Here is a 12634-nt window from a genome sequence, read left to right as displayed (position 1 = left end):
CTCTCCTAGTGGTGTCTCTGGAACCCCAGATGATCATTTATTCAAGATGCTCCAGGAGGAAAATTTGCTCAGGTAGAGGTGAATGCATGCATTCATTCACTCCATTCATTCATTCATTTGTGTTGCAGATGATTCTTTCCAGCTCTAAGATTCTCTAATGTGTCAGAGGAGCAGGTGTAGGGGATGGGGTGAGGGCGCAGGGAGACCAAAGGCATTTTCAGAACTATTCCGAGGGAAAATCAAAGACATCAGTATGTTGAAAGCTAACTAGCCTCCCTGCTGCCTCCGTCTACACACTCTTACCTCGCTCTCCAAAGACAGATGTTAGTGCATATGCTCTCAGAGTCCCCACCAGGTTTGCCCGCTCACAGCCATGTTCCTGATCAGTCCCCTACCCTCCTAGCCCTGCCGCAGCGTCCACTTCCTTGACTCCAATCCCTTCCCCAGGTTCTGGGTCTACTAAGAGTCACTGAGACTTAGGGGAGGGTCAGGGCAAGTCCCACCCTTCTGCCCAGAGCACCGTCAGTGCCCCCTCCCTCCTTTCCTTCCTCCCTCCCTGTTTCCCTCCCCCCTTTCTTCTTCCCTTCCTTCCTCCCTCCCTCCTTTCTTTCTTCTTCCCTCCCTCTGTCCCAGCCTTCCCTCCCTTCTTCTGTCTCCTTGTCACCTCCAGGATCAAATATGAAATCCCCTTTTTCTTTCACAGCCCTCTGTAAGGTGGTCCCTTTCTTCCTTTGGTTCTTGCCCCTTACACTATGGAGTGTGCACTGTAATAAGGGTGGTGGTCTCCTCCCTGTCCACATCTCCTGCCTCTGAGCATCATCTCTGGCTGCCCCCATGCCTGGACCACTCCCTTTTCTGATAACCTCCACCTCTATACTTTCCTGGCCACCTTAAGGTGCTGGCTCATGTTCCCCCTTCTGCCAGCAGCTGATCTCAGTTCTCCTTAATCTTTGGGTCTTCCCTGGGAGTTCCCCCCCCCCCATTTATCCTGCCTTGATCTTGGTGGTACTCAGCTGTTTGCACAATGTCTCTCCTAGTAGATTGGAAGTTCCTTGAAAGCAGGGGCTAGGTTTTTGGTGTTGTGCTTCATAAATCTAGATGATTTCCATAGTTGCCGAAGAAGCAAAGTTTGTTAAATTTGGGATTTGGGGGAGCTGCATTGGAATCATGACTCTGCCACTGACTGCTTATGAGACCCTGGATAAGTCCTTTAGCCACTATGGCTGTCTTGATTCTTCACCTATCAAATGAGGGGGCTGACCCTTTGATTCTCTATGAGGTCTGTGATCTTGTGGCCTACCCCTGATGCCCCCACTGGAAAAGTCTCAGGACCTGGGCACCACACCCCAAACCCCAGATTTCTTTGGGTGATGCTTTACTGATACAGTCCCCTCCAGGAATGAACCCAAAGGACTCTCAACTCCAGGGATGGAAGCTTGAGATGCCCAAATGGGGTGTGGTCTTACCTGAAGCCTGCTTAGCGTTGTGTGCCCCCTCCTCCTTGGGGGCCGGACCATCCGAGTCCCGTTCTTCTAGGAAGTTGCTGCTCTGGGAGGTGGGCCCCCGAGCTTCCTCTCCATGGTCCTCCTCATCACTGCATCCCTGGGGCTGCACCATGTAGACCCCCTCAGGGGGCAGCTCCAGGCCCTCCCGGGTGCTACGCCCTAGGATGGGGACAGGGGCGGGCTCCTCACTGTACTCCCCATTGACCCACTTCTCGATCACGGCCCGCCGCCGGTCTTCCTCACTCCGAGGTGTCTGGGTGACCTTGGCCTCGGACCCACTGCCTTGCTCCTTCTCCTGGGGTCGCAGGGGGTTGCCCTGGCCACCTTCTGGCCGGAGGCCTGTCTCTGCTCCTTGCTCCACCACCACCTGGCGGCTCAGCTTGGCACAGATGGCATTGAGCTTCAGGCCACCTTTACGCTTGGCCGCCATCGCGGGTTTTCCTGAGGGTGGGTCGGGGCATAGAGCACCTTCAGCTGGAGGGACAGAAAAGAAGACAGATGGTCAGGCAGGCCCTCAATCGGACAGCCATTCAGCAAGCATTTTTAAAATGCCTTGACTTATACAAGGTGCTGGGGATAAATAGACCAAAATAAAACATTTCTTGCTCTCAAGAAGCTTCCATACAGAACATCTATAGTCTTGCCAGCAATGGAAACAAGCCTGTTTTCAGAGTCAAAATCCCAGTGCCTACCTCTAAACACTCCCTGCTCCCTGCTGCTTGGGGAAGTCACCTCAGTAACAACCACAATAATAATAGAAGGCATTTATATGGTACCTATTGCATACTAGACACAACTGTGTGAAATGCTTCACAAATTATACTCACAATGGGGAGGGAGTAAGGAAGAAGGAAGGAACGAAAGGTGGGAGGAAAGAAGACAAGGGAGGGAAGAGGAAGAAAGGAAGGAAAGGAAGAAGGAAGAGAGAAAGAAAGGGAAGAAGGAAAGAAGGGAGAAGGGGAAGAAGGGAGAGGGTAAGGAAGGAAAGAAGGGATGGGGAGAAAGGAAGAAAGAAAAGGAGAGAGGAAGGAAAGAAGGAAGGAGGGAAAGAAGGAAGAGAGGCAGGAAGGAAGGACTTGGTTCGTCCTGATTCTGGTCTCAGAGCCCTGCAGCTAGGGCAGGCAGAGAGAACAGGGACAAGGCAATGAGTGTCAAACCTAAAGGGGTCACTGGGGTCTCCTGTCCAACCTGATATGCCTTGTGGTGTTCCTCCTAGGCTTGCCTGTCATAGACGTCCTCTCTGAGAAACTGTCCTGGCCTCAAGTTGGTTACCTAGGACCAGGTCAGTCTAGCCGTTGGCTTTCTTCACTAGTATGACTTGGATGGGACCCAGTTGGTTACCCATTGCCCAGCCTCAGGTCCAGCCCTTGGCATGGAAGGGCGCTGCCCTCTCCTTGAGCTTTTTCTTCTCCATGTCCATAAAACACAGAGTTATCACTGAGTTTTGGTAAATCCTTGCTGGATTTGGAGTCAGAGGAATTAAATTCATTCCTTCATCTAATTCAATCATTGCTCCATTCCCACCATTTTCCCAGGGAGGCTACTTGGCACAGTGGAGAGCCTGCTGGATCTGGAGGTGGACACTTTGTGTGACCCTGGCCAAGTCCCCTAACCTCTCTGTCAAGGGATGGGGGCTGGACCTGATGGTCTTCTCCTGCTATATGTGCCACCTTAGACAAATCACCTCCCCCTTCTCTGTAAAATGAGGGAAATTGGATTAGATGATCAATTAGTCAATCAGTGTCAGTTGCTAGGGGACACAGGGACAAAGAAGGAAAAAATGTCCACTCTTAAGAGAGAAATAAACATCTCAGCAATCTAGAGGGGTCTTTCCAGTGCTAATTCCATTCACCCCCCCCCAACCCAGGCTCTCACCTTCATTCTCTTCCTATTTTTCCTCTATCCCCCATCACCTTCTTCAGACCTACTCCCTTCTCCATTTCTCCATCTATTTCCTTTGAATTTGTAGTTTAAGGACCTTGGGTTCCAATTGTATCCCTAGGATCCTAGGCTTTTCTGTCATTCCCTACTGTTCCCCACTTTGCATCACCCCTCCTTGGGCTAAGAAGCATTTCTCCTGGTACCTGAAACACCCTACCCCTCTTCCTCCAATAATTTGTCTGCTTCCTAGAGACCATGGGGAAAGAGGAAGGGAAGGTCCCTGGGGAGCTCCCACCATCCACCGTCTGCTCGGCTCCGAGGACCCCCACCAGTCCCAGTTGGGAACAGGTTGGGATTCCTCAGGCCCCCTACAAGGAACCTAGAAGCTTCTATGATGGCTCCTAATCCCTGAACATGATAGGCAGAAACTTTAGCTGCCCCTGTCCAAGGACTAGTCCTCTATTTGCAAAGCTTAAGTTGACAGCTCCAAGCTCTGCAGGGGGATCCCATGTGGTGCAGGGGGGCCCACTTCCCCATCCAGAGGCTCACACACATAACATACACACCACAAACACACTCTGTTCCCTTCCTCCCTCTCTATCTTTCTTCTTCTCTCTTCCCCTCCCTTGTTTCCCTTTCTCTTTCTCCATTCACACACACCCCCACTTCTTAAAATTACTCTATGGAGAGACACACCATGAATATTCAAAGAGTCTCCAAGTCTCTCTCTCTCTCTCTCTCTCTCTCTCTCTCTCTCACACACACACACACACACACACACACACACACACACACACACAGTTTCACAATCTGGATATAGGTACAGTTAAATTTTCCTTCTGTGAAGATGCATTCCACATCTCTAAATCTAGTTCCAATCTCTCCTCTGAGCTCTGGGTCCCATCACCAAATACCCACTGGGCATCCTCCACCAGGATGCCCTCTAGGCAAGGCAAAGCCAGCTGATGCAGAACAGCTCTCATATAATTCTCACCCCCTCCCGAAACAAAACAAAACAAACTTCCCTATATCTGAAGAAGTCAGTCTCCAGGGTCTACACCTTGGAATTGTCCTTGACTCCGCCCTCTTCTCCCACTTCATTCAGTAGTCAAAGCTTATAGATGCATCTGCCTTTAGTCATATCCATTCCCTTCCACCAACTCACACCACAACTGGCCCTCATCAACCTTCAGTGGCTCCCTATTATCTCTAGGATCTACAAACAGAAATTCCTCAGCCTGGTTATTTGAGGCTTGCCATGATCTGTTTCTGGTCATTTTTCCTCACTGATTTTAACCTTTATCCATTCATTGATATTCTACTGAATTTCACATACCCGGCTTTTCAAAATCTCCCCCTTCCAGGCTTTTGCCCAGACTGTATCCCTCATGCCTAGAATGCCCTCCTTTCTCACTTTCACCTTAGAATCTAACTTCCTTCGAGGCTCAGTTCAGGTGCTGTCCCTTAATTCTCCTTTTAGCTGATAGCTGTCTTCTCCAAATTATTTTGTATTGATCTGCCAATTGTATCTCCTTATCAGAATGTAGGTTCTGGGTCTTCTGACTCCATGTCCATCATCCTTTAATTGTACCGTTAGCTACTAGCTCAGTGCTCTGAATACTACTGGTACTTAATAAGTGCTTACTGGGCAGCTGGGTGGTGAAGTAGACAGACAACTGGCCCTGAGGTCTGGAGGACCTGAATTCAAATCTGATCACAGACCCTTGATATTTACTAGCAGTATGACCTTGGGCAAGTCACTTAATTCTTTTGCCTCAAAAAAAAAATTAAAAGAAAAACAGGAAAAAAGCTCTTGCTGATGTAGCAGAATTCCAAGATGTCAGAATTTCCCTTGACATACAAGTGTTTTGTAATGTCCTGCCAAGGCCCTGCCCATGATATGCTGAGAAATGTTCTATCACCAGTTCTCCAGAAAAAAGGGCAGATTTTCCTTTTCTTTTCCCTTTCTTAAATTTAGATAATTAACAACGATAACAAGTCAAACAGTGTTTGCTCACCCTGAGAATTTAACGACTGGTTCATCCCAGTCTGCCCCTAACACCAAGGCTCTCCTGCCATTTCACAGTGTACTAGTGTCTGTGAAGACACACACCCAGACAAGGAGACATTCATACTGGAATATGCTTTAGAGGCATACAGACTCGATTTAGTCATTCACTTAGTTCACTTGTGAACCTTCAATCTGAAGTCTCTTCACCCCGGCCCCTTGAGGGGGATTGTTACTACTCTATTTCACAACTGGGGAAACTGAGGCAAGGTTGCATGGCCAACGAGCGGGCCAAACCAGGCTAAGCTAAGGTTTGGGAGGGAGGCGAATTTTCTCTGGAACCATAGAGAAGATGGAAAAATTCTCCTTCCTTCCTTCTTTGCAGAGGTGGGGGGATATGGGTGTGGAATACACTGTTTCATGTTATAAGGGCTAATGTGCTGAGGAAGGGATCGGAGAGGGATGTATGGATTACAAGTACATCTAAAGACAGACATGGATATATTTCTATAGTTACAGGGATCTATGGATAGATATATATGGACTTATTCATATATGTATCTCTCTAACATGTATCTATATAAAGAGAGATGTGAATGTCTCTCTATATACACATATATAAATGAAATTGTTTAAAACAAAATATATAAATTAAAAACGATTTTTAAAAAATTGATAAAGGATTTAAACTCAGTTCATAGAAAGTGGCAGTGCACTAGTCCTGCCTTCTCTGTGACTGTGGAAAGTCACAACTTTTCTGGGGCTTGGTTTCCCCTTCAATAAAAAGAGGGTGTTGCAGCTCTAGGACGGCTGCGCCACAGGACAAGGAAGGCTTTTTTAGGTCATCTAATCCAGCCTTGTCAGGGTATAGAGAAGGAAACTGAGGCCTGGAGGAGACAAAGAATTTGTCCAAGTCCCCTGGGGTACAGGAGTGGCAGAACCAGGTGCCCAGAACCCAGGACCTGGGGATCCAAAGCAATGGTGTTCTCCATTGCCTGTGTAAGCTCACTGGTTTTGCACAGCACCCCATCCTCTACACAGGGGCAGAGGCAAGCTCCCCCTGGATCTATTCTCACATTCAGTTTCCAGCCTCCTTCCCAACTGGTAACGAAGGGGGTGGTGGTCCGAACCCCGGACTATGCCTGCCCCATCAGGGCTGAAGAGACTCAGTGCCCCCAGCTCCTCACTTTTCTGAGGCATCAGGGTATCCTTGGCTAGTCTGGCCAGGGTGGGAGGTGGCAGCTCTATTTTTAACAGGAGGTGGGCAGCCAAGTGTACAAAGCCAACGACAAATGACTCTATAAATATTTATCCAAAGGAAGAGGGGGACAGAAGCTCCCATGGACTGTGCTCTCCGGGGGGATGTTGAGTCCCTCAGCCTCCACCCATCCTGGGGTCTCAGCCTCCACCTCTCCTCTCTCGTTTCCGTCTGGGCGGTCCCCCTGCCCCTTCCCCCAAATCCTGCAGCCACCCCTCCACAGCTGGAAGCCAGCTGTAGGCTCTAGGGGCCTCTCTGGTGAGGGGTAGACCCCCTCCCCAGTTCCGGTCCTTGGCTCTGTGCTTCTCCTGACTGCTCCCCCAAACACCTGCCCTCCAGCTGCTGCTCCGCCCTGGCCCACCTGCCTTCCAGATGTTGCCCACCCTTTCTGTCTGTCCCCGGAGTGATGGGAAAAGGGGTACAGTGGGTGTGGGGAGGCTGAACCAGAAGACAGCCCAGCCTGCTGCTGGCTGGGGAGAGTGAGGCAGAGGCAGTGGCAGGTGTGTGTGTGTGTGTGTGTGTGTGTATGTGGTGTGTTTGTGAATGTGCATGGTGTCTGAGTATGTGTGGTATGTGTATATGTATGTGTGGTGTGTATGTGTGTGAGTGAGTGTGTATATGTATGTGTGTATGGTGTGTGTGGTGTGTGCATAGTGTGTGAATGTGTGTATGTGGCATGTGAGTGCATGGTATATTTATGTGTATGAGTGTAGGTGTGTAGTATGTATGAGTGTATGAGGTGTGTTTGTATGTGATGTGTATAAGCGAGTGTGAGCAGGTGTGGGGGCATGTTTGTGCAGTATGTGTGTGATGTGTGAGTGTGTGCATTGTGTAAAGTGTGTGTGAGCATGTGTGTAGGTGTGTGTGTCAGGTGTGTGGTGTGTATGAGTGATTGTGAGTGTGTGTGAGCAGTGTGAGCAGTGTGAGAGCATGTGTGTAGATGTGTGTCAGGTGTGCGGTGTGCAAGGTGTGTGTGTGTGACCACAAACTCTTCTCTCTTATGGGGGCTCCTTCCCTGTACGCCCCCACCCCTTGGAGTTCCCCCTGGGATGCAGCCCCCCGGCTCCTGCCCATGTAAACATCCCCCCCGACTTCCCTCTCCCAAAGTAAACGGCGGCGCCCGGGCCTCAATGGGAGGAAGCCATCGGTCCTGGGCCTGTCACCGGCGCTTTCATCTCCTTCCTGACCCCAGGCCTCCTGCGGCTCTATTTACACTGGACATTTCCTTTGGGAACGACTCTGCCCGGGAGCTAGTCTGGGTGTGTGTGGGGGGGAGGAACAGAAGAGAGTGGGACCCTCCTTCTGCCCGCTGGGGTGGGGCAGGGGTCTGTGGGGAGAGGCCTGCCTGGACTGGGCAAGAGTCCCCCTCACTGAACCCCTCAAAAAGGGGGCTCCTTCCTGGCTAGATTCCCAGCCCCCTCCAGCCTCCTGGTTAACTCCCCAACAAGACCCCCACCTACCCTCCCCAGCAGGTGGGTCAGTCCAATCTGGGCCATTAACTGACCATTTCTTGCCTCCAATCCAAGTGGTCCACAAAGGGCCGTCTGGTCAAACCCCCTTTTAGAGGAATCTGAGGCTCATGGAGATGAAATGGCAGCCCCACCCCACACACACTCACACACCTGGATGCAGGCAAACACTCCAAGAGGTGATGGAGAGGATAGAGATGGGACACAGGAGGGACAGAACAGAAGATTCTAGAAGCACAGTTTTCAAACTAGGAGAAACCCCAGAAGCCGGTGGGTCCTGCCCAATTTTTTTGACAAATGGGGAAACTGAGGCCTGGAACGTGCACAGATATATCAGAAGCTGGAGCTGAATTGGGAATTCAGAAGTCAGGGATGGAGATGGGGGCAGAGGAAAAGGAGGAGACGGGGGTCCAAAATCCTCCTCACTGAACCTGTCCACTTTACTGATGAGGAAAGAGCTGGGGTGAGAAAGGTGAGCTGCCCCTGGGCAGAACCCCAGAGCCTCAGGAAAAGGCGCCCTAGGACATTCCCTAAAACACATGACCCCAGACAGGCCCCACTAACCCCAGGGCCAGGGGGGGCGCAAGGTACTGGAAGATCAATCTGAGATTCACCAAAGCAACAGAGGTGTGTGTGTGTGTGGGGGGGGGGGGCTCCGGGCTTCCTGAGGATCTCAAGCTGGCACTGAAGAACCATTTTCACTAGATGTAATGAAGGAGATTTCTGCAGGGGTCCCAGCTGGATGAGGGGCTGAGATCCTGCCACAAAACCAAGTTGGGGGGGGGTACCCACCCGTGTGGATACATTTGTGGGCTTACTGTGTGGGCAGAGCTAGAGGGGGCTTTCTCATGCCTGCTGACCCCTCCTCTAGAGGTCAGGACCCTCTCTAGAGATGCCATCCTTCCCCCTCCCCTTTGCAGCCTTTTCCTCACCCCCACCACAGAGTCCCCTAAAGTGTTAACCACAATGGATAAACTGGCATAACAGATTGCTACAATAAATAATTTACTGATATTTATAAATATTCAAATCAGCCAGCTTCAGAAATTGAAAGGGGGGTAGGGCCTCAGGAGAAGGATGGGGAGGGGGGCTGTGGCATTAATTCCACGGATCCCTCCAAATTCAGCAGAGAAACCACTCTTGCCAAACACTTGGGCAAGCTTTGTGCCCCCTGGGGCAGGCTGTGGCCAGGCACCTGGGCCCCCTGCCCCTCCTGCTCCTCCCTTGGCAAGGGGGGATGTAGGGGAGAGGAGAGAGCTGGGGAGGCCCGTCCCTGGAGCCTTCCAGGGCCCACCCACTCCTGCCCATTTGAGCTTCCCTTTCCAAACAGGCTGGCAGAGTCCAGGGGCTCCTGGCCAGGGCCACACAGACTGGATATACCCCTTCTGCTTCCCCAGGGGGGGCCTCCCTTTGCCCCCCATCCTTCCCTCAGAGGCCTCCCTTTGCACCCCATCTTTCTCTCAGGTTCACCAGAGGCCTCCCTTTCTCCCTTTGCCCCGGTCCTTCCCTCAGGTTTCTCTGAGATGCTTGGCCTCCTCTAGGCTGCGAGGAGGGAGATGACGGGCCCAAGGAGAGGGGTCTCAGGGGGCCGGGCAGGCCGGCGTGCCCCCTCCCCCCGCCCTCATGAGTAATGCGGCTCCTGGGCCGGCCGGCTGTCAGCTCCCAGGCCCACCGTGCTTTATGAGCTCGGCGTGGCAGCTCTGAACTCCCTGCTAGGATATAAAGTTCTCCCCGTGCGTCCCTTCTAAACATTTCACTCAGTGGAAATGGTGTTTAAGAAAAATGAGGACATATTTCTTCCTAAGGATGCCGTATCCTCCTTTTGAGGTCTAAATTCTGCGGCCTATCGGGAAGTAGGGAGGCCGGGGCGAAGGGCGGCCTTCTGGGCGGTGTGGGGGGTGCCCACGCAGGGCTCCGGGGGGTCACTCCCACCCAAGCCAGTGGCAGTGTTAAAGTCGCCAATTCTGCCTGGACAAGCTCCGGGGCAGAGGGAGGTTGCTACCACTTCCACAGTACCACGGGCTCTGTCCTCTGCAGTCCGAGTCCTGGGTGTAGTGCTGACAACTCCTCTCTTAACACTGCTCTGTCTGCCCACTGCCCTCTGACCCCTTCTACAGCCCTCACTTACAGGGGGCATCGTGGTTTGCCGCCCCCCACTCCATCTCTACAGAGGGGTCCCTGGGTCTGCTGCCCCCTCCCTATCTCTACAGAGGGGGACCCTAAGAGGACCGAGGGTCTGCCAACCCCCCTATCTCTATAGAGGGGACCCTAAGGGGAGCAAGGAGGCACCCAAGTCACAGACCATCAGGACCCCCTAGACCAGCCAGTCAGATCCACTTTTAAAGGTGGAGAAACTGAGGCCCATGGATATCCCATGACTTGCCCAAGGTCACCAGGTGGGTAGGATCTGAACCTAGAGTCCCAGAGCCCAGAAGCAGGGCCCTCTGCATCTCCCAGGCAGAGCCAGGGGCTTTTGGACTCTTGGCTTTGGGTTGGAGGACAGATCCAGTGGAATCTCCAGACTTTCCCCCAGCCCTCCCACCCCCCATCTATGAGGAGTGGGCCAGGGGTGGGGAGGAGACCCAGGGCCCTGCGCTCTCCCCTCTGGTTTATTTATTTATTATGATTTTTTTTAGTCCAGTTAAAAGGTTTACTATCCAGACGCGTCTAAGTGGCCTCACTTAGCGTAAGTAACTCTATAAATCAGAGAAACTGTTAGCATCCACCTCACAGTCTTGCCATCAATCTCCCCCCAGGTCACAGCCAAACAGGAAGGGGAGAAAAAAAGAGTTACCACCCAGGGGAGGTTTAAAATATACACACAGAGCAAACATACAATGCAACGTTGCCGATGCACAGCCCTCACACGCGCGCACGCACACACACACACATGGCGGCAGTGGCGGCGGCTGCTGGGAGGCTCCCCAGGTAACTCTGACTCATCGTTGTTGTGGTAACCAAACCCAAGCTTGGCCTCCTCATCTTCCTCTCTCTCTCTCTCTCTCTCTCTCTCTCTCTCTCTCTCTCTCTCTCTCTTTCTCCAGTGGCCAAGGATCTGGAGGTCCAAGGAAGGAATGGGGTAGAGAGGATAGAGATTCAAATCCTGCCCTGGACACTTACTGTGTGACCTTGGGCAAGTCCCTTCACCGCTGCCTGCCTCAGTTTCCTTATCTGTAAAATGAAGATCACATCAGCATCCTCTCAGAGATGATCAACTAGGATGACAGGTCAAGGGCCCTGCAAACCTCAAAGGGCTCTATAAATATTATTATTAATGGTAACATTTACTCATACATTTATATAATACTATAACAAATTATAATAATAATTATAAATGATGATGATGATGATGATGATTTATTACTTGCTGGGGTTCTTGATGTCAAGACATCCTCCTGAATGGCAGTTTTACACCTTGCATCTGCTCTTAATTATTATCATTGCAAATAATATGAGAAAAGCTGGTTGCATTTGTACTCTGGATCTATACTCATAGAACCACTTAATATGGATTCTTTCAATGATCATTATTATTAGTAGTAATTATTATCCCAGAGAAGGGCTGAGGAGGGGCACTCATCAGCTATGACTCTTGGGGCTCTGTCCTGGGAGGGTAAGGGTTGTGGAAAGTGTGATGAACTTGGGCATCTCAGGGTCCTGGACCTGAGATTTCCCAGGTGGCCAGGCCATGGCTAGAATGCCCGGCCCAGAGTCAGGACTAGCTGTGTGACCATGGGAAAGTCATGTCATTTTCTTTGCCTCAGTTTCCTCATCTGTGAAATGAGCAGTATTTTTCCAAGAGAACTCAAAATGGGGTCATGAATAAATAATAAGCAAAACTTATTAGTTGTATGACCCTTAGAAGCAGTAAGGGAAAGACCAAAAAAAAGTCATCATTCAGGCCACCCCCAGGAGTGAGGGCTCCCTCCATAGGAAATGGGAGAGGATGGGTCTCTCTCCCTGGAGCACTGCAAGTGAAGGCTAGACCACCACTCATCATCATCATCACCAGGGAGGGATGGGACGTGATGGCCTCTTCAGCTTTTGAGATTCTAGGATTCTGGGCCTGTAAACACATCTTGTTGGCCTACTTGAGCCCCAGTGTCCTCCTCTGTGAAACGGGGATGTGTCAGTATCGGGGTAGGGACCAGACCTGTGGCTTATTGAGGTGGGGAACTTCCAGAAGAGGCAATTCCCGGCAGGTTTTTTCATACCTTTTATGAAATCACCTTGAACACCGAGAGATGATGTTGATGATGATGATAAAAAGGAAACCGAGAGAGAAGTGAAGTGACTTGCCCACAACCACACAATCGTTGCTTCAAGGCCAGTTGTCTATCCACTCTGCCTCTCCCCACAATTAGTATACAACAATAATTGCTATGTTAAAGCTATTGAATACTGTAATAGTAGAGTATAGCAGCAATCACAGGGTAGAAAAAGTAAGCGACCATTGTTATTCCCATTTGTCTGAACTGGTAGACTGAGCCCTTAGGTGACCTGCTCAGAACCA

At 50.9% G+C, this 12634-nt stretch overlaps 1 protein-coding gene across 5 annotated transcripts in view; it reads right to left on the bottom strand.

Annotated features, from left to right (window-relative positions):
• The window catches only part of CASZ1 (castor zinc finger 1), a 242534-nt gene that overhangs the window by 47589 nt on the left and 182311 nt on the right, over window positions 1-12634 (bottom strand). For all 5 annotated transcript variants that reach the window (XM_074218472.1, XM_074218474.1, XM_074218473.1 and 2 more), the window contains one exon: window positions 1467-1979. In XM_074218472.1, the coding sequence (XP_074074573.1) occupies window positions 1467-1979 (513 nt within the window). The remainder of the gene's footprint in view (window positions 1-1466; window positions 1980-12634) is intronic.

The sequence above is a fragment of the Macrotis lagotis genome, chromosome 1 (assembly GCF_037893015.1).
Source record: "Macrotis lagotis isolate mMagLag1 chromosome 1, bilby.v1.9.chrom.fasta, whole genome shotgun sequence".
Classification (NCBI taxonomy): domain Eukaryota; kingdom Metazoa; phylum Chordata; class Mammalia; order Peramelemorphia; family Peramelidae; genus Macrotis; species Macrotis lagotis.
The sequence above is the reverse complement of the archived record's forward strand: the minus strand, read 5'-3'. Positions and strand labels throughout refer to the sequence as shown.